The 22,267-nt window shown below is 49.7% G+C and overlaps 1 protein-coding gene across 1 annotated transcript in view; it reads left to right on the plus strand.

Annotated features, from left to right (window-relative positions):
• The window catches only part of GAB2 (GRB2 associated binding protein 2), a 143,570-nt gene that overhangs the window by 117,584 nt on the left and 3,719 nt on the right, over window positions 1–22,267 (plus strand). The window contains exons 3-9 of the mRNA XM_054164527.1: window positions 7,598–7,838; window positions 11,942–12,552; window positions 13,566–13,663; window positions 14,908–15,190; window positions 16,189–16,279; window positions 19,635–19,737; window positions 21,053–21,178. Coding sequence (XP_054020502.1) covers window positions 7,598–7,838; window positions 11,942–12,552; window positions 13,566–13,663; window positions 14,908–15,190; window positions 16,189–16,279; window positions 19,635–19,737; window positions 21,053–21,178 — 1,553 coding nt within the window. The remainder of the gene's footprint in view (window positions 1–7,597; window positions 7,839–11,941; window positions 12,553–13,565; window positions 13,664–14,907; window positions 15,191–16,188; window positions 16,280–19,634; window positions 19,738–21,052; window positions 21,179–22,267) is intronic.

A 22,267-nucleotide genomic window follows, 5' to 3' on the forward strand; every position in this document is an offset into this window, starting at 1 on the left:
AAGCTGTCAGCTTGTGGCTTGGACAGCAACACTCTGTGCTGGGTTAGGAACTGGCTGGAGGGCCGAGCCCAGAGAGTGGTGGTGAATGGTGCCACATACTGCTGGCAGCCAGTCACTAGTGGTGTGCCCCAGGGATCAGTGCTGGGCCCCATCCTCTTTAACATCTTCATTGATGATCTGGATGAGGGGATTGAGACAGTCATCAGCAAATTTGCAGATGACACCAAGTCAGGAGCAGATGTTGATCTGTTAGAAGGTAGAAAGGCTCTGCAGAGGGACCTTGACAGGCTGGACATATGGGCAGAGTCCAATGGCATGGCATTCAACAAGTCCAAGTGCTGGGTGCTGCACTTCGGCCACGGCAACCCCATGCAGAGCTACAGGCTGGGGTCAGAGTGGCTGGAGAGCTGCCAAACAGAGAGGGACCTGGGGGTGCTGGTTGATTGACAGCTGCCTAAACATGAGCCAGCAGGTGACCAAGAAGGCCAATGGCATCCTGGCCTGCATCAAGAACACTGTGGCCAGCAGGAGCAGGGAGGTCATTGTGCCCCTGTACTCTGCATTGGTTAGGCCACACCTTGAGTCCTGTGTCCCGTTCTGGGCCCCTCAGTTTAAGGACACTGAGAATCTTGAACATGTCCAGAGAAGGGCAACAAGGCTGGGGAGAGGCCTTGAGCACAAGCCCTATGAGGAGAGGCTGAGGGAGCTGGGGTTGCTTAGCCTGGAGTAGAGGAGGCTCAGGGGTGACCTTATTGCTGTCTACAACTACCTGCAGGGAGGTTGTAACCAGGAGGGGATTGGTCTCTTCTCCCAGGGAACCAGCACTGGAACAAGAGGACACAGTCTCAAGCTGCACCAGGGAAAGTTTAGGCTGGAGGTGAGGAGAAAGTTCTTCCCTGAACGAGTCGTTCGTCATTGGAATGTGCTGCCCAGGGAGGTGGTGGAGTCACCGTCCCTGGAGGTGTTCAAGAGGGGATTGGTCGTGGCACTTGGTGCCATGGTCTAGTCATGAGGTCTGTGGTGACAGGTTGGACTCGATGATCTTTGAGGTCTCTTCCAACCTTGGTGATTCTGTGCTTCTGTGACACCTGGGATTCACAGAGCCCTCAACACTCCCTTTTCAATGAGTATCAGTCTGCACTGATACAGGATAAACGGAATCACTGAGGTTGGAAAAAGACCTGTCAGATCATCAAGTCCAATTGTCCACCCAACCCTACCATGACCACTAAATCATGTCCCGAAGTACCATGTTGTGGTAGTTTAATGTTGGAGGGAAATTTCAACCCACCACACTTGTCTGTATGGGGTTTTTTGACACCTCCAGGGATGGTGACTCCACCATGTCCCTGGGCAGCCATTTCCAATGCCTGACCACTCTTGCAGTAAAGCAATTTTTCTGAATATCCAATCTAAACCTCTCTTGATGCAACTTGGTGCCATTTCCTTTTGTCCTATCACTTTGTTACCTGAGAAAAGAGACCAAGCCCCACCTCACTCCAACTTCCTTTTGTACCATGATTAAGAGATGGGACAAAGCTTGATGCAAGCAAAGTGTCCACTTTATTGTACAAAGTCTTTTCTTTATATAGGCTAACATAATCAAAAGCAACTCATGATTGGTGATTAGATGTGTCCCTGTGACAGTTACAGACTCATGACTGGCTGCTGAGGAAATGCCAGGGAACACACATCCCTTGGCAAGGCTCAGACAGGTGTTAGACAGAAGGCAAACGATCAAGCATCTCTTATCTAAGTTCAGAGAGAAGACAAAAGACTCTCTTGCAATGTTTACCAGCTCTTATTCTCAGGTCGTTGTGTGGCTTCCTGAGTCACAATGGTCGTTGGTAATCAGCTAAATGCTTTTTTCTCTCTACACAGCTGCAGTTTGTTCCCAGGGTTTATGGCCCACAAGAGCTAAAACATTTCCTTCTATCAGCTGAGCATTGCTTGAGGTTCTACTCCCTAAATTCAGTCCATCACTTTTGGGTAGTTGTAGAGAGCAGTGAGGTCTCCCCTCAGCCTCCTTTTCTCCAGACTAAACAATCCCAGCTCCCTCAGCCACTCCTTATGAGACTTGTTTAACATTTAATATTTAATAAGGGTGAGGGTCAAGGCTCTCTTTTGTCCAAAGACACCAAGGCAGCCATTTACTCCCATGAAAAGCACCCAGGGATCTTTAATGTCCAAGCAAAGACGTCGGGAATCCGAGTTTCAAGCTCTCATTCCCCGCCATTAATGTCAATGTTAAATATTGATCCTTTCTGTGTTTAGCACAAACCAAACAGCAGAGCCTAGCCATGCTCTTTGGCTTGTATTAATGCACTCTTTTTTTTTTCCTGCATCTGGGTGAAGTTTGCAGTAATGACAGGGGGGGGGAAATGTAGCAGCAGTGAACGAGCAGCAGACAGATCGATCCTGTATCTTGACACGATTCAGAAGTGGGTGAAAAATCATCTCTCTGTCCCAGCCACAACAGCCATCTTGGAGAGAACTCATCCCCTTGCACTGTAACAGATCCTGCTAAAACTTCTGGTAGGATCTGGGATTTGAGGGAAGGAATGGAAAGGGGAAAAAAACCTGTTGGAAATCTGTAAAATCCCTCTCAGTCCTGGGTTGGAGCAGTTTCCCTTCACGGTGTCTGAAGTCAAATTTTAAAAGCAGGTGGACATCATGTTGGGGGAAACCTAGGAGCAATCCCTATGGGTGTCACTACTGGGGGTAAACCTGGGAGCAATCCCTATGGACATCTTGTTGGGGGAAACCTAGGAGCTATCCCTATGGACATCATGTTGGGGGAAACCTAGGAGCTATCCCTATGGACATCATGTTGGGGGAAACCTAGGAGCAATCCCTATGGGTGTCACTACTGGGGGTAAACCTGGGAGCAATCCCTATGGCCATCATGTTGGGGGAAACCTGGGAGCAATCCCTATGGCCATCATGTTGGGGGAAACCTAGGAGCTATCCCTATGGACATCATGTTGGGGGAAACCTGGGAGCTATCCCTATGGACATCATGTTGGGGGAAACCTGGGAGCAATCCCTATGGACATCATGTTGGGGGAAACCTGGGAGCAATCCCTAAGGATATGATATTGGGGGGGGGGAACCTGGGAGCAATCCCTATAGCTACCATATTGGGGGGGTAAATCTGGGAGCAATCCCTATGGACATCATGTTGGGGAAAACCTGGGAGCAATCCCTATAGCTATCATATTGGGGGGTAAATCTGGGAGCAATCCCTATGGACATCATGTTGGGGGAAATCTGGGAGCAATCCCTATAGCTATCATATTGGGGGGGAAATCTGGGAGCAATCCCTATGGACATCATGTTGGGGAAAACCTGGGAGCAATCCCTATGGACATCATGCTGGGGAAAACTTGGGAGCAATCCCGATGGATATCATATTGAGGGGTAAACCTGGGAGCAATCCCTATGGATATCATGTTGGGGGAAACCTGGGAGCAATCCCTATGGACATCATGCTGGGGAAAACTTGGGAGCAATCCTGATGGATATCATATTGAGGGGTAAACCTGGGAGCAATCCCTATGGATATCATGTTGGGGGAAACCTGGGAGCAATCCCTATGGACATCATGCTGGGGAAAACTTGGGAGCAATCCTGATGGATATCATATTGAGGGGTAAACCTGGGAGCAATCCCTATGGACATCAATGTGCCCTTGTGGCCAATGGCACCATGGGATGCATTAAGCAAACTGTGCCCAGCAGGTCTAGGGCAGTTCTGCTCCCTCTCTACTCTGCCTTGGTTTTGGGCTCCTCGGTTCAAGAGAGACAGACCGGATGGAGAGAGACCCACAAAGAGCTATAGGGATGACTGTGGGACTTGAACATCTCTCCTATGAGGAGAGACTGAGAGACCTGGAGCTGTCTAGTCTTGAGAGGAGAAGGCTGAGAGGGGATCTTATCAATATCTATAAATATCTGAGGGATGGGTGTCAAGATGAAGGTGCCAGGATCTTTTGGGTGGTGCCCAGTGATAGGACAAGGGACAACAGGTACAAGCTAGAATGCAGGAAGTTCTACCTCAACACCAGGAGACACTTTGTTATGATGAGGGTAAAGGAGCACTGGAACAGGCTGCCCAGAGAGGTTGTGGAGTCTCCTTCTCTGGAGACTTTCAAAACCCTCCTGGATGCATTCCTATGTGGCCTGCCCTAGGTGAGCCTGCTTTGGCAGCGGGGGGTTGAACTTGATGGTCTCTGGAGGTCCCTTCCAACCCCTAACATTTTCACATTTTGCATCAGCTCCAAATAAATATAAATCACAGCTGTTATAAAGTGTGACTTTGGTGAACTACAAGAAGTGGCTTTCACATGCCAGGAATGCAGGCATGGCAGGGAGACCACACATGTAGACATGGCACTTCGAGGCACGTTTTAATGGCCATGGTAGTGTTAGGTCAATATTTGGACTCAAGGTCTTTTCCAGTCAAAACAATTCTATAATTCTATGGTCTTCTGCAGCCAGAGGTGGATCAGCTTTCCCAAAATATCCTGCAGCTTGTGGGTTTTCTAGGGTTTGGGGTTTGTTTCTTGGTGCTTTTTTGCTTGGTTGGTTGGTTTGTTGTTTTTTTGTAGTGAGGGTTTACAGCTTGGCTGTAAGAAATTTATCTCTGGTTCAGATTCTTTGACCACACTGAGTGATTGCTCCTGACCTCTGGGATATGCTTTGTTAAAATGAATTTAATATTTTAATGTGTATTTCTCCTTGAGCAAGGGGAGCAGAACCTAGGAGTCACACCTCGGGTCTGCATCCCATTTTACAAGCAGAAAACAGCAGGAAATCTTTTGAGGTGTTACAATCAATACAGAATTAGGGAAGGCAGGAATATTTTTCATCTCTGCTGTCATTATCTCCATTCATACTCCCACCTCCCAGTGTGGCCAGCAGGAGCAGGGAGGTCATTGTGCCCCTGTACTCTGCATTGGTTAGGCCACACCTTGAGTACTGTGTCCAGTTCTGGGACCCTCAGTTTAAGAAGGACATTGAGACACTTGAACGTGTCCAGAGAAGGGCAACGAGGCTGGGGAGAGGCCTTGAGCACAGCCCTGTGAGGAGAGGCTGAGGGAGCTGGGGTTGTTTAGCCTGGAGAAGAGGAGGCTCAGGGGAGACCTCATTGCCCTCTACAACTACCTGAAAGGTGGTTGTAGCCAGGAAGGGGTTGGTCTCTTCTCCCAGGCAACCAGCACCAGAACAAGGGGACACAGTCTCAAGCTGTGCCAGGGGAGGTTTAGACTCAAGGTGAGGAAAAAGTTCTTCACTGAGCGAGTCATTCGTCATTGGAATGGGCTGCCCAGGGAGGTGGTGGAGTCACTGTCCCTGGAGGTGTTCAAGAGGAGATTGGACGTGGCACTTGGTGCCATGGTCTAGTCATGAGGTCTGTCGAGACAGGTTGGACTTGATGATCCTTGGGGTCTCTTCCAACCTTAGTTATACTGTGATACTGTGATACCTCATGCTTCCGTTTACCCAACTGTAAAAGGAGAGTGGTGATGTCCTTACACAGGGAAGTGGGGCTAACTTAAATAGTATCACAGTATCAGTCAGGGTTGGAAGGGACCCCAAGGATCATCTAGTTCCAACCCCCCTGCCATGGGCAGGGACACCCCACACTAGATCAGGCTGGCCACAGCCTCATCCAGCCTGGGCTTAAACACCTCCAGGGACAGGGCCTCAACCACCTCCCTGGACAACCCATTCCAGGGCTTCACCACTCTCATGGTGAAGAACTTCCTCCTCACCTCCAGCCTGAATCTCCCCACCTCCAGCTTCATTCCATTCCCCCTAGTCCTATCACTACCTGAGATCCTGAGAAGTCCCTCCCCAGCCTTCTTGTAGCCCCCTTCAGATCCTGGAAGGCCACAATAAGGTCGCCTCGGAGCCTTCTCTTCTCCAGACTGAACAGCCCCAACTCTTTCAGTCTGTCCTCCCAGGAGAGGTGCTCCAGCCCTCTGCTCATCCTCATGGCCCTTCTCTGGACACCTTCCAGCAGGTCCATATTCCTCTTGTAATAGGGGCTCTAGAACTGGAGGCAGTACTCCAGGTGGTGCACTCAGCAGCAAGCTCCTTTGCTTGCAGCACATCTGCTATAGCTGCTATGTAGGGGAATAAATATTTGACCATATTGTATAATTTTAGCATATTTTATCTCATGCTTAGTGGCCTGTGGGGGTGTCTGGGGGATGTCAGCCCAATTCATGGGGAGACAGGTTGGCTGTTAAAACCTAGTTAAAAAGGAAAAGGAAGAGAGGAGCTTTCATATCACAGTTTCTGCTCCTGTCCTTTCTTAGAGACCGTCAATGGGTCCATGTCCCAGTGGAGGCCAGTGGCAAGCAGCCCCTCAGGGATCAGTCCTGGGATCAGGCTTGTTCAACATCTTTGTGGGTGCCATGGACAGTGGCATTGAGTGCACCCTCAGCAAGTTTGCTGATGACACCAAGCTGTGTGGTGCAGCAGACACGCTGGAGGGAAGGGATGCCATCCAGAGGGACCTTGACAGGCTGGAGAGGTGGGCACAAGCCAACCTCATGAGGTTCAACAAGACCAAGTGCAGGGTCCTGCAGCTGGGTTGAGGCAATCCCAGGCACAAATCCAGGCTGGGCAGGGACTGGCTGGAAAGCAGCCCTGAGGAGAGAGACTTGGGGGTGCTGGTGGACAAGAAGCTCAACAGGAGCTCTCAGTGTGCACTTGCAGCCTGGAAAGCCAATCAGATCCTGGGCTGCAGCAAGAGAAGTGTGGCCAGCAGGTCAAGGGAGGTGATTCTCCCCCTCTGCTCAGCTCTGGTGAGACCCCACCTGGAGTACTGCCTCCAGTTCTGGAGCCCCTATTACAAGAGGGATCTGGACCTGCTGGAAGGTGTCCAGAGAAGGGCCACGAGGATGAGCAGAGGGCTGGAGCACCTCTCCTGTGAGGACAGACTGAAGGAGTTGGGGCTGTTCAGTCTGGAGAAGAGAAGGCTCCAAGGTGACCTAATTGTGGCCTTCCAGTATCTGAAGGGGGCCTACAAGAAGGCTGGGGAAGGGCTTCTCAGGATCTCAGGTAGTGATAGGACTAGGGGGAATGGAATGAAGCTGGAGGTGGGGAGATTCAGGCTGGAGGTGAGGAGGAAGTTCTTCACCATGAGAATGGTGAAGCCCTGGAATGGGTTGTCCAGGGAGGTGGTTGGGGCCCCAGCCCTGGAGGTGTTTAAGCCCATGCTGGATGAGGCTGGATGAGGCTGTGGCCAGCCTGATCTAGTGTGGGGTGTCCCTGCCCATGGCAGGGGGGTTGGAACTAGATGATCCTTGTGGCCCCTTCCAACCCTGACTGATACTATGATGCTATGATACACTTACAGACCTAAGCAGACCCCCACCAACCTCCATAAATCCAGAGCATTTAAGAAGGGAAAATCCTGGGAACACACAATCGTAGATTCGTAGAATGGTTTGAGTTGGAAGGGACCTTAAAGGTCATCTAGTTCCAACCCCACTGCCATGGGCATGGACACCTCCCACTAGACCAGGTTGCTGACATGTGGGGTTACTGTGCCTGGCCACTCATGAGTGTGTTTTTTCCCTTCACAGACACCCTGAGGAGCATGGCCTCCATGAACCACGCACCACGGTCCTCCCCTGCAGAACTCAGCGGTGCCAGCCACCACCTGCTACGAGAGCGCAAGTCCTCAGCACCATCCCACTCCAGCCAGCCCACCCTCTTCACCTTTGACTCACCTTCCAGCCACCTTCAGAGCACCCTGTCTGCCAGTGCCCCTCAAGACTACCTTTTCCTTCACCAGTGTATGAGCAGGAAGTCAGAAAATGCAAGGTATTGTACCCCACCTGGAAGCAAACCCCGGGAACAGTTGAGGGAGGGCAGTGGGTGAGTTGCTCAACCCACCTCTGTCCTTGGAGGTCTGAAAAAGCCAGCCACAGAAAGCCCTGACTGATGGTCTCATCTCGTTGCAGTTGAAGGAGGAGGTCACCATGGTGGGCTCCCAGCTTTCCTGCCTCTCTGGGATTGTGTTAAAAATTGGTTAAATGGCTGGGCCCAGAGGGTGGTGGTCAGTGGCATAAAGTCTACTCAGAGGCTAGTCACTAGCAGTGCACCCCAGGGGTCAATGCTGGGTCCAGTCCTGTTTAACACCTTAATTAATTATCTGGATAATGGAGCTGAGTGTACCCTCAGCCAGTTTGCTGGTGACACCAAGCTAGGAGGAGTGGCTGATATAGAGTCATAGAATGCATTGGGTTGGAAATGGCCTTTAAAGGTCAGCTAGTCCATCCAACCCCTCTGCACTAAGCAAGAACATCTTTAACTAGATCAGGTTGCTCAGAGCCCCATCAAGCCTCACCTTGTATGTCTCCAGGAATGGGGCCTCCACCACCTCCCTAAATATATAGTGGAGGGTGATGCTCATGCACCAGAGAGACCTCAACAAGCTGGAGAAATGGGCCAGCAGAAACCTCATGAAGTTCAACAGGGAGAATTCTAAAGTCTTGCATCTGTGTAGGAACCCCAAGCACCAGTATAGCTCTGGTGGCCACCCAGATGGAAAGCATCTTGGCAGAGAGGGACCTAGGGGGGTCCTGGTGGACAAGAATGGATCCTTTCAACCACAAAAGCAAATGGTACTAGGCCAAGTACTGCCAGCAGGTCAAGGCAGGTGATCCTTACCTTCTCATCTGGAGGGCCATGTTCAGTTCTGAGCTCCTTTGAGTGAGAGACATGGACAGACTGAAGAGAGTCCAGAAAAGGGCCACAAAGATGCTGAGTGGACTGGAGCACCTCTCCTATGAAGAAAGGTTGACATAACTGGGACTGTTCATCCTGAAGAAGAAGATCATGGGGATCTCATCAATGTATATAAATACCTACAGGGAGGATGCAAAGCAAATGGAGTCAAGCTCTTGTCAGTGGTGCCCAGTGCCAGGACCAGGGGCTAAGGGCACAAAATGAAAGACAGAAGGGTCCCTGTGAACATCAGGAAACACCTTCTCACTTTGAGGGTGACCACTGGCACAGGTTGCCCAGAGAGGTTGTAGTCTCCATCCTTGGACACATTCAAAAGCCATCTGAATGCAGTCCTGGGCAACCAACTCTAGGTTGCCCTGCTTGAACAAGGGAGCTAGACCAAATGACTCCTAGAGATCACTTCCAACTTCAACCACTTCAACAAGAAATTCCACAACCATTCTGGTTGTGAGCAAGCGATGGGTCTCTGCCTCCAGTCTCAGATGGTTGCCTTAAACATTGAGGAGTTTTTTGACCCAAAGAGTCCTGGCTCTCTGGAGCAGCAAGAAAGGAGGAAGGGAAGGGAGATGTGATCAGAGCCCAGCTGGTATGGGGTGAGAGCAGAACCTGGGCTGCAGCCTCTGCTGGGCTTTCCAGCTGCAGCTGCCTTTCCCTACCTGAAAAAAAACAATAGAAGGAGGCTCAAAAAAATAATTTCAGCTGAAGATAATGGAAGAGTGTTTGTTAAAAGGCTCTCTGATAGTCCAGCTGTGGGGACAGAATCATGAAATGGCTTGAGTAGAAGGGACCCTTAAAGATCATCTATTTCCAATCCCCCTGCCATGGGCAGGGACACCTCCCACTAGATTGGGTTGCTGAAAGCCTCATTCAGCCTGGTCTTAAACAATTCCAGGGATGAGGCATCCACAACTTCTCTGGACAACCTGTTACCTTTAGAACTTCTTCCAAATGTCCAGCCTAAATGTACCCTCTCTGGTTTCAAACCCCTTGTCCTGTCACCATAGGCCCATGTAAACAGTCCCTCTCCACCTTTCCTGAAGCCCCCTTAGGTACTGGGAGGCCTTCTCTTCTCTAGGCTGAACAGACCCCACTCCCTCCTAACCTAAAAGCCACCTTCTGAGAGCCTGAATGGCTGGGACCAAGAGGAGAAGGGAGCAAGCACTGATACTTTGGTGGGCAGAGACAAGCCAACCAGCAGCAGCTTCTGCAGCTGGGCCAGAAATAATCATCCCAATCAATGCCCAGTGCACAGGGCCAGGCTGCAGCACTGCTGGGAATCCCTCCCCTTCCAGCTCCTGAGCTCTTACTTTACTCATCCATAAAATTAGGGTAATAGCAGCTAATTGGTAAGCAATGCTGACTAATTAACCCATGAGATGCTTCAAGTCCTCAGCCGAAAGGACCCTGCCAGACAATCTCCTGGGTGGACGGAGCTCCACAGAGGGCAGGGATTCGTTTGTCATCTCGCAGCATCATTTGTTTTGTCCCCAAACGCGCCCGATTTCTGAGCGCCATCTCCTGCTGGCTCCAGGAAACAGAGTCCCTCTTGTCGCTGCAGAGCATCAACCAGCATCCTCCAGCACTTCCCCATACTGCTGGCTCTTCCCCAGTGATTTGCTGCAGCTGGGACCTCCCCTCACAGCCATGTCGCGTTTTCCCAGCGTGGTGATGGATACAGAGCAGGACACTCTTCCACAGGGAGAGGTTTAAATGAGAGCATGGTTTAAATGAGAGACTGAGAGCATGGTCCCCAAAAGCCTGATCCACTCCTGATTCCTTTCATACTTCTGTGAGCAAAAAGACCCAGCCCAAGGCTGCTTCTCACCCTCTCCTGGTGCATCTGCATTAGGTCTTCATGGAAGGGAGATCTTTTTTAAGGGCTTTGCTGCATTTTCTTCTTCCATACTGCTTCAGACAGCTTGAAGGATGGCATCATCATCATCCACATTTGACTTTACTGCATCTCATGTCCCAGTGCTTCCCCAGCAAAGCTCAAGTTTCTCCAAGTCATGGAGGGTAAAGAGCTGCTTCATGGTGGCAGAGTTTGAGGATGGGGGAGAGGGAAGTTCTACATGGCCAATTCAAGCATGCCCTGACTGGAGAAAGTGTAATCTGCCAGAGTTGTGGGTGCAGAAAGCCAAGCCTGTGGGGATCATCCTCTTCTGCAACATTGGAGCATTGAAAGAGGAAGAAGCAGGAGGGATAAAACAGGAGATGGAACACCTTGGAGGGAATGTTCAGAGGAACAGTGGCTAATGAGCAGTCATTAAAGGACAGAGGTCTCCCCATTTCTCACTCTCCTTCCTGGCTGGCGTCTTCAGGCATGACTACAATACAAATCACAGAATCATTAGCAAGGCACAGACCTAATGACCATGCTGCTTTGCTCACCCCGAGGGACTCAAAGGCTTTTATAAATCTGAATTCAGCCATGAGGTTCATCCCTCCTCTATGCATCAGGGCTGCAAAGTCCAAATCCCAGCTGGGGACTATCCTTACCTGCCCAGAATTTGTCCTGCAAGAGGGCAGGAAGGTGGCGTGACTGCAGGCTTTGAAATAGTCCCCATCCGGAAAATTTCCAGTCCTTCTCAAGCACACTTGCAAGGCAGAGGTGAGAGCAAGCTTCCCTCCTGCACTGCAGATGGGTGGCCAGCATGTCCTGGGCTGCTCTCAGATGGTGTGAAAATTGCCCATTTGGAACAAATTATGTCTGAATTATTCCTGTCTGTAGCCCCACCATGGGTACCTCCCACCCCATGATGAGGTCATTTTGAAGGTGTTTCAGGAAAAAACTGATGGTGGGCACATTTGGAGGGGTCTGAGATGCTTCCATCACCACAGTTTTGGGCGCTGTGGGTCAGGAAGCTAAGACTGGGGAGGTTTGGACTGGACATTAGGAAAACGTTTGTTCACAGCAAGAGTGGTCAGGCACTGGAATGGGCTGCCCAGGGAGGTGGTTGAGTCACCAACCCTGGATGTATTTCAAGGTCATTTGGATGTGGTGCTTGGGGATATGGTTTAAGGGTGAACCTTGCAGTGCAGGGTTATGGGTTGGACTTGGTGAACCTGAGGGTCTTTTCCAACCTGAATGTTTCTGTGTGATTCTGTGGGAAGATGACAATTCCAGGGGAGCAGAGTTTGGTGCACCCTGGGACTGTCTCTCCCTCCTGTCTCAGCCCCCTTCTCACCATCCTCTTCAGGAGCGCCAGCTTCTCCCAAGCCACGAGGTCTGCCTTCTTCATGCGAAGCGACTCAGCGGTCCAGAAGCTCTCCCAGGGCAACGGGCACTGTGTGAACGGGGTTGCTGGGCAGCTCCACGGCTTCTACAGCCTGCCAAAACCCAGCCGCCACAACTCGGAGTTCAGGGACAGTGCCTACGACCTGCCACGCGCCTTCGGTTCCTACAGCCACCCCAAGTCCAGCCTCACCAGCTCCGAAACGGATAATGAGGAGGTCTACACCTACAAGACTCCCAACAACACCCTGTGTAAGGAGTTTGGGGAGCTCTCCACAGACTCCTATGACATCCCTGCCACCCCACACTCCGTCTACCAGATCCCCAGGACATTTACACTGGACAAGAACCACAATGCTCTGGCTGTGGCTGCCAGCGACTCACCCACTGCGCCACCCCCACGGCCCCCAAAGCCTGGGCAGACGGAGCCGCGGTGGGGCAGCCCACCCCAGAGACCCCAGCCTGGTGAAAGTTTAGGGCTGGCCCCCATGGCAGCCACCATTCCCCGGAGAAACACGCTGCCGGCGGTGGAGAACAGCAGGCTGCACCGAGGTGAATATGGGAACGAGGAGCAGGGAGAGGCTTTGCCCTAGCTGCAGTCTTGGATGGGGTGGTCCCTTTGGGTTGTGGTAGGACTGTGGTGGCTGTTGGCATCAACCAGAAAGCTGAACACAAAGAACGTCTCCCTGGTGAGGATATGGCCCTGCTTTCTGTATGCAGTGGGCATGGAGAGACATCTTGAGGTCTCTATCCACCCATGCTGCTCAGCTGGCTCTTGGCTCTGTTGTGCCTTGAACCAAACCCCCCAACCTACTGTGGAGCCCTTCACTAGATCTTGCTTTTATTTCAATTCATCACCAGGGTTATCTGAGCCCACTTCAGCCGGGAGCTGCCTTGGTCTTGCACACCAGACAGGGACACAATTTTGTGCATCTCCAACACCAAATATGCCAAGTGCAGCAGATCTGCCCTTCCCATTGGCCATGGATGGGCTGTGAATAACCTTGACCTTTGGAAATCTCGTGCCTAGGATGAAATAGTTGCAAAGCAACTTAGAAGAGGTGGTTGGAGAGAAAACATAGGGTAAATGATACACACAGCTCCCTGAAACACTTCTTCCATCTCCTCCTACCTAAATTTAGGCTGAGATCAGACCCATGCTCAGCAGTAGATGGACCAGTCTAAGAGTTTAGCACCCCACCCTCACCCTATGCTCCCCTTACTGGAGGATGCCAGGCCTTGCATCTGTCAAATGAGCTGTAACAACTCTTCCTTGACCCAGTTTTGTCACCAGGATCGACTTTATCTGATGTCTTCACTCCTGGGATTTTGCAGCACTTTGACAGAACCAGGTTAGGTCCACGTGGCACTTGCAGTTGTGTTGGCACATCAGAGACATGTTAACTGGAAGAGAGCAGGACAGGGAGCCTGAGACAGGTTAAAACCCATGTCTTCCCACCAGCATCTCAACCATCAAGAGTAGATACAACCTTCCCAGCACCTAGATTTTGTTTTCAGGGCCCCCTTTTGTTAGCAGCATTTGTGCATTTGTGGTTGTGTTGCAGCTTCTTCTTGTGAGACGTACGAATACCCCCAGCACGGAGGAGGCAGCAGTGCTGTGCACTCAGTCGAGTCTATGAACGATGGCTACAACTCCTACCTGGTGAGTTGGCCTTGATCTTGGCAACATTTGCACCTTACAGATTCAGAGACAAGTCAGTTCCACTTCCAGGTGGGACCTCACCACCCAGTCATGCGGAGCTATGTTAAGAAATGAAGAGTTCTGTTAGTGGTTTCCAGTAGAACCCTGGTGGCCTGCAAGGGTAGAGATGGAGGGACAACCACCTAACCCTGCACCAGAAGCAGAGCTTTGCTTGAGTGCTTCCACACAGTGTATTTGCCTCAAGTTTTGACCAAATAAAAGTACCCAGCAGTTTGGTTTCCCCAAAGCCTGGGATGCTGTTGAGCTGAATTTTGACATGGTGCCAGAACAGCCTCTTTTGTGCACTTTCTGAGATTTCCTGAGCTGGAAATGACATTAAGGTAGCCTTTCATATTGCATTTTAGTCAAGGCCAGAGCCCAGCAAAAAAATTACTTTCCAGGTTGAGAATGCTTCTGCAGGTTGCTCAGATCATGAGAAGACGCTCAGTTAAGACTTTGCCCTGAATTCAGGGTCTTGGACACAGTGGAGGTAGACCCCCTTCGTGCAAGCTGATGGCCAAGGGATAGAATCATAACATCAACTAGGTTGGAAAAGACTTCAGAGATCATCAAATCCAACCTATTACCTAATACCTAACAGCTCATGACTAACTAAACCGTGGATTCAAGTGCTACATCCAATCCTTTTTTGAACACCTCCAGTGATGGTGACTCCACCACCTCCCTGGGCAGCACATTCCAATGGCAAATTACTCTTTCTGTGAAGAACTTTCTCCTCACCTCCAGCCTAAACTTCCCCTGGTGCAGCTTGAGACTGTGTCCTCTTGTTCTTGTTGCCTGGGAGAAGAGACCAACCCCCACCAGGCTACAACTTGCTTTCAAGAAGTTGTAGAAAGAATAACCTCTCCCCTGAGCCTCCTCTTCTCCAGGCTAAGCAACCCCAGCTCCCTCAGCCTCTCCTCATAGGGCTTGTGCTCCAACCCCCTCACCAGCTTTGTTGCCCTTTTCTGGACACATTCAAGTGTCTTCTTAAATTGAAGGTCCCAGAACTGGACACAGTACTCAAGGTGTGGCCTAACCAGTGCTGAGACCAGGGATAGGCCATCCCTTCCCTCTGTACTGAGATTTTAGATCTGGTCCCAACTCAGGTGTGTGTCTGGTGATGATGAGACGAAGTGATTTGTAGTGGGATGGGGTTGAGCAATGTCTGATACTCACAGCACATTCTTCTGCTTGTCCCCCAGCAAGCCAAGGCAGTGGTCGCCCGCTCCCACAGCACCGACTCTGAGGACAACTACGTCCCCATGAACCCTGGTTCCTCTCCCCTGATCCACACTGAGAAAGCCAACGACAATGCCCAAAATCTCTACATCCCTATGAGCCCTGGGCCACATCACTTTGACCTGGTGGGGTTGTCCTCAGCTACTCTCCCTGTGCATAAAGGAGGAGCCATGGCACAGTGCCACAGACGGCTGAGTGAAATCCAGCCCCCACCAGTCAACCGCAACCTCAAACCCGACCGGAAAGGTAAGAATGGTTGATTGTGGACAAATCTGTCCAGAAATCCTCCTGTTCTGGTAGTACTTCGGACTACAACTGTCATCTCATGAGCACTCGAGAGAGTCCTTTGTGGGGTGTACCTCCCTGCTGCCAGTAGTCAGACTTTCAGATCTTCCCCACCCCCTTCCTCTCTCATAACAGCTATGGTGCAAACACAACTTTTGTGGTGCTTGAACAGCCTATCTCAAAGCCTTCCTGGACTTCATAGGAGATACATGTCACAGGCAGGAGATACATGTCACAGGCAGGATCTCATCCCCCTTACCTTCACCTCTCTCTATGCTCCACTCCAAAAATCTCCATGTTGTCTTCAGATGACCCAGATTTTTCCTACTGCTTCCTACTGGGCAAATACAGACAGTTCTTCCTTTAGGGCTTTGCCTCCTTTCTCCAAACCTCTCCCCATATCATTGTCTGGAAGGTCACCAAAGAGATGTTGAGCAGGAGGGCTCCCATCATTAGGGCATCAGCACCTAAGCCCATCAATATGCTCAAGGAGGGCTGAAGCTTGTCTTCCACCTAATGAGCCACCCATCATGAGAAGAGCTTTCACGTTCCCCCACAGATTTTCTTTCCCATTCTTCGTGGGGAAATTCACTGGTTGGAGGTAGCTTAGGTCTGGCAAAGACTGGTCTTGTCCTCAGCTAATGGGTTATCACAACTCCTTAACAAATGGGTTAATCATACTCTCCATTCCCTGGGATGTACAGACCTCTTTTGGGGCCACCCATCCACTTTAAGTCTGTGAGTCAGAGGGAAAATTCACTGGGTTGCCCCAGTCCTGGCATAAATGAGTGCAGGGGATTTGGTTGAGGGTGTTTTTCATCAGCAAGGAGGCCTGGGGAGCGAGCTGATTAACAGAATGGGAAGAAAACAGCAGTTTGTCAGGGATCCTCTCAGGCTAGTCAGGGATGCTGAATTGTAAGAATGTGCTGCCTCTGACCAAAAGCTTTTCTACTTCCCAGCAAAGCCATTGCCACTGGACCTGAGGAACAACACCGTCATCGATGAGCTTCCCTTCAAATCACCTGTCACAAAATCCTGGTCCAGGCCAACGTGAGTATGAATTCCTCCTCTGCACTGACAGCAGACCTCTGGTCTTGCACTCACTAGTGTCTACATGTAGGCATGCTGTCACCTCTGCCATGGATTGAACATCTCTGGCTGAGTGTAAGGATGTTGGCTGCCTTTCTGCTTTTGTTCACTGCAGAGGTTTCTTCCAGCCCACCATCTTCCTTTGTCGAAGAGGCACATTCCTTGTGGCCCACCTTGAGCCAAACTAGAAGGCAGCCCAGACTTGGAATGCAGACCCAAATTTCCTCAAAAGCTGGATGATCCCTTCTGCCCACATTGTGCTCTTTGTCAAATTCAGAAACAGGAGTTGCAGAGCTGGGTCATGCCATACAAACATCTGCACTGGGATGAAAGTCCACCTTACCCAACACCCTACCCAATCAGGGACCAGCAGGAGCTATCTGAGAAAAAGAGTCATTTACAGAGTGATTCTTTCCCAAAATATCCTGCCACACCATGGCAACTGGGGGCTCAGGGATTTCCTTTTTCATATTATGGCCGGACTTGGAATCAACAAAGTTGGGGAGGGATTTGGAGCACAAGCCCTGTGAGGAGAGGCTGAGGGAGCTGGGGTTGCTTAGCCTGGAGAAGAGAAGGCTCAGGGGATACCTTATTGCTCTCTACAACTACCTGAAGGGGGGTTGTAGTCAGGCAGAGGTTGGTCTCTTCTCCCAGGCAACCAGCACCAGAACAAGAGGACACAGTCTCAAGCTGCACCAGGGGAGGTTCAGACTGGATGTTAGGAAGAAATTCTACACAGAGAGAGTGATTGCCCATTGGAATGAGCTGCCCAGGGAGGTGGTGGAGTCACCATCACTGGAGGTGTTCAGGAAGAGACTTGATAGGGTGCTTGGTTGCATGGTTTAGTTGATTAGGTGGTGTTGGATGATTGGTTGGACATGATGACTTGAAGGTCTCTTCCAACCTGGTTTATTCTATTCTACTCTAGATCATAGAGTTTGGGTTGGAGGGCACCATTAAAGGTCATGTAGTCCAATGCCCTTACAGTAAGCTGGGACATATTTGACTCATCAGGTTGCTCAGAGCCCTGAAATGTTTCCAGGGATGGGACTTCTACCACCTCTCTGGCCATCCTGGGCCACTTTCATTGTAAAAACTTCCTTCCTTATGGCTAGTCTAAATCTCCCTCTTCTATCTTAAAACCATGACTCCTTGTCTTATCAAAGCAGGCCTTGTTAAAAAGATTGTCCCCATCCTTCTTTTAGGTCCCCTTTATGTACTAAAAGACCACAATATGGTCTACCCAGAACCTTCTCTTCTCAAGGCTGAAGAATCCCAACTCTCTCAGCCTGTCCTTACAGCAGAGGGGTGAAAGCCCTCAAATAATTTTTGTGGCCTCCTTTGGACCTGCTCCAACAGGTTCATGTCTTTTCTCTGCTGAGGACTCCAGATGGGTTAGATGCTGTCAAAACAGAGAGGCTCCCCTTACTAGCTTAGTCAAATGTTTTAAGAGACAGTCATATTCCCCACACTAGAGCTACTGGCAGGAAAATAAATTCATTTAGGTCAGGATTTCACATGAAAGCCCAGCATGTGGCTGAGCAGCTAATTAAGATCTCTTGAAGCCATTTCCTATTGCTGGAATCTGACTGCTCCTGGAGAGTTGTGTCACTGGCACAAGACCTGTGGCCCACCACAACTCATAACCCAGCCAAGCTACCCCAACTCAGCCATTCTGTGGGCACAGGACATGAATTCACATCCAACTTTTCCCCCAAAAGGCCCCTCTGTAGTCTCAAAACACAGGGTGACACTGGCAGGGTCTGCCTGAGCTCTGTTTTGATTGCCTTGAAAGCAAAACCTAGCCTGAAGGAAGCCTGCGAAACGAAACCAAAGCACTTCAGAGCAAAGTCTGACAGCCAAAAATAACAGGATTCACACAATTCCCATTCTGCTGCTAATTCGTGGTCTGATGCTGTCCAATGAAAGGCAGAAGCAAAGCTTGGCTGCTGTGACTCCTCTAATAAATTGGATTGTGTGGAGACTGACTGCAGGGCATGAGGGCTGTGTGCTGAAATCACTGTGCCAGGCAACAGCAAGCGGGGTTTGACTGACGTGATGTCCAACCCTGGAGAAGCTAATGGATTTTTCCCTTATCACCTAATCATATGACCCAGACTTCACTGCAAGGCAACAAATAGCTTTTTAAGATGCAAGCTTTCATGCCAGAGGCTGATTGCATTATGTGTTATTCTGCAGAATTAGATTTGGCCAACTGAAAGGCAAGGTTTTGTTTTCCAGCAAAACATTTGGATAGGGCCCTGCACAGACAACAAATCCTGGAGCTGCAGTGAGGTTGGAGGTGAGAAGCTCCACCGAGGCTGGCACTGCACCCTCCATAGTTAAATACTTCCTGTGAGATAAAAGAATTAGAATCATAGAATCATTTTGGAGCTATTCAGTCTGGAGCAGAGAAGGCTCTGAGGAGACCTTATTGTGGCCTTCCAGTATCTAAAGGGGGCCTACAAGAAAGCTGGGGAGGGACTTTTTAGGATGTCAGGTAGTGAGCAAAACTAGAAGTGGATAGATTCAGATTGGATGTTAGGAAGAAGTTCTTCCCCATGAGGGTGGTGAGACCCTGGAACAGTTTGTCCAGGGGGGTGGTAGAATCCCCATCCCTGCATGTTTATAAGGCCAGGCTGGATGTGGCTCTGAGCAACCTGATGTAGTGTAAGGTGTCCTTGCCTATGGCACAGGGGGTTGGAACTAGATGATCCTTAAGGTCCCTTCCAGCCCTGACAATTCTATGATTCTATGATCATGAAGTCCAACCATTAACCCTACCCTAACCAAGTCCACCACTAAGCCATATCCCTATGCACCATATTTACATGGCTTTTAAACACATCTGGGGATAGTCACTCAGCCACCTCCCTGGGCAGCCTGTTCCAATGCCTGACAACCCTGTCAGTGAAAAAATCACTCCTAATGTCTAGACTAACCCCACCCTGGTGCAGCTTGTTCTATCACTATTTTAATCGAGAGGAGTGACCAACACTACCTCACAATAACCTCCCTTCAGATCATGGAGCCTGGTTTATGTAGCTGATAGCAAGAGAGTTACAGGTACATATCAAGGAAGGTGTTATTTAAAAAGTCCTAGAAAGGAAAGATTGAGACGACTCAGACAGTGATTTCTGAACCACAGCAAGGTCAGGTTAGCAGAACCTCGATGCCACCTGCTCTTCTGGATGCCCAATGTCCATATGTGAACATGTATATGATTAGAGGAATCACATGCTGCCTTCTCCTACCCCTCCTTGGCAATGGACAGGCAGCACCTGCATCATTAACACCTTGACCCTTGTCCTTGCAGCCAGACCTTCAACGCCGGCTCTCTGCAATACTGTCGCCCTGTCTCCTCCCAGAGCATCACCAGCACTGATTCAGGAGACAGCGAGGAGAACTACGTGGCCATGGTAAGGGCCTCACAGCTAAGATAAATGGTTCTGGCAGGACATATACATTCCACAGCTCTGCATACACATTCCTAGCTCATGACATAGAAGTGCTGAGATAGCTCCATGATGAATGGGGTGCACACCCTGACATACATCCCAACATGCACAGAGCAGTGACTCCTCCCATTGGGGTTATAACTGTATGTGAGAGCAGGGACAGCTATTGCCTGCTTTGCCAGGATTTAAGAAGGGATAAAAATGTCTCTGGGCTGCCACAGTCTCTTTTCCTAATTTAAGTTGCTTTTTTGGCAGGGCTGTTATTCCCCCTAAAGAGCTGCTGACATCATGTTTGTGTGGAGGGCAGGGGCTATCGGAGCAGCAGCAGGGAGTGGCACTGCTCACAGGGAGGGGATTTTCTGTCTCTTTGCAAAACAGTTGACTTGAAGCATATTTTTCAGGCTGTGTAATTAAAGGGGTAGAGGAAATCTGTGCTCTGTGTAGCGTGGCTGTGATTAGTGAAGATCCCAGAGCTGGTCTGGCCTTGCTGAGGTGTGGTTCCTGGGAAATGCTAAAGCCCTCTGCTGATGTCAGGCATCTGAATAAAAACAGCACAAAGGCAGAGAAAGGGGCCCAAAAGATAAAAACAAGAAGATTAGCTTGAAAAAGTCAATATATAACAATTGCAATTACAACTATACAACTGTTTGGGTTGGAAGGGACCTTAAAGAGCACCGAGTTCCAACACCCCCCACCCTGCCATGGACAGGGACATTTCCCGCTAGAATGGGCTGCTCAAGGCCTCATCCAGCCTGGCCTTGAACAATTCCAGGGAGGAGGCATCCACAACTTCCCTGGGGATCCTATAATATGATATATAGCTAAAACATAATGTATATATAAAGTATATGGTATAGATGATATAGATCTAGATCTAGATCTAGATCTAGATATAGATATAGATATATATGATAGAGACAGAGATAAAGATATGGAGATAGAGACAGAGAGAGAGAGATAGAGATATGGAGAGAGATAGAGATAGAGATAGAGATGATAGAGATAGAGATATGGAGATCGATAGAGATAGAGAGAGAGAGATAGAGATATGGAGAGAGAGAGAGATAGAGATGATAGAGATAGAGATAGAGACAGAGACAGAGATGATAGAGATATTCCTTCATTAATTCTGCACACCCTAGTCCCAGAGTGAGCAGATACCCAAACTGGGACCTCTTTTAAAAGTACTGCTGGAATCTTGTTGCCAGAATTGTGTTAATTCCTGCTTCTTCCCATTTTAATCCTCATTATCTCTCCTGTCTTTTCCCTGCATTAGCAAAACCCCATTTCTGCTTCTCCTGTTCCTAGTGGCACCAACAGCCCAGCACCTAAAAAGAGTTCGGGGAGTGTGGATTATCTGGCCCTGGATTTCCAGCCAAGCTCACCAGGGCCACACAGAAAGGTATGGGACAGGGTTTGATAAACTTCTGATCAAAAGTGATGCACGTTCAAAGGGGTTTTATGCACACAGGCAGCAGCATGGTCCAAAGCTCTGTGTGGGGTTGTTGAATGGTCACTTCAGAGGCGTGATTTTTCCTGCAGATCTGTAGCTAGGTTTGTTTCTAGGTCAAACTCAGTCTCTGTTGCATGTCTGCAGCCTTGTTGGCAGTGTCACCAGAGGCATGGATGTGCAGAGATGCTGCCAAGATCAGAAATTCCACTGGAGACTGTAAATTGTGTGCTGGAACAGAATTTCTGCTAGAGATTTTTATATTCCAAAGCTTTCAGGAGGTATCTCAAGATGTATCAGAAAATTTTTTCCTCCTTCAGAGCAATAGGTCCTCCAAAGACAGATTTGGGGTTTCCACCTGAGATTCTTTCAGGAGCTCATTTAGACAATGTTGGGTGCTTGTTCCCTGCCAGTCAGGTGCTTCTAAATGGTGCCATTTGAGCAGGAAAAGTACCAACTGCTTTCAAAAAGTGAAAGGGTGTTTAAAAGCTGGATTATGTTGAGCTGACCGTGACATTACCCAGTAAGAATGAGCTGTGGGAAGAGGATGGATTGGGAATGGGATGCCTCTGCCAAGAGTTCTGTGGAAAGGTGGAAGGGGAAGCTCCTAAAGACCCAGATGTTGATGACTTTTCTCCAGGCTCATACACAGGGGAAACAAACATCGTCTTAAAATGAATCGCAGGAAAATAAGGCAAGAGAGGACCTCAGGGCTTCCCCACATCTAGAGCTCTCCTGAGGTGACAGACGAGGCTTTAAAAGTCTCATGTTCGTGGAGATTTCACAAGCTCCCCAACAGAAATCAGAAATTGTTAAGCTTGGAAAAGACATTTCAGACCATCAAGTCCAACATTCTACCCAACACCTCCACATGTCCAAGGCCACGTACCAAGATGAAGATGACACCCAGGAGTGACAGAGTGGACCAGGGTGGGGACCAAAGGCAGGTCCTGCTGGGTGCCAACCTGAGCAAACTGGTAGGGAGGAGGAAAGCCTAGCTCAAGCGAAAAAGCACCTAAGCGAGGGGACAGTGGAGGACAA

This window comes from Dryobates pubescens, chromosome 10 (genome assembly GCF_014839835.1).
Source record: "Dryobates pubescens isolate bDryPub1 chromosome 10, bDryPub1.pri, whole genome shotgun sequence".
Lineage (NCBI taxonomy): Eukaryota > Metazoa > Chordata > Aves > Piciformes > Picidae > Dryobates > Dryobates pubescens.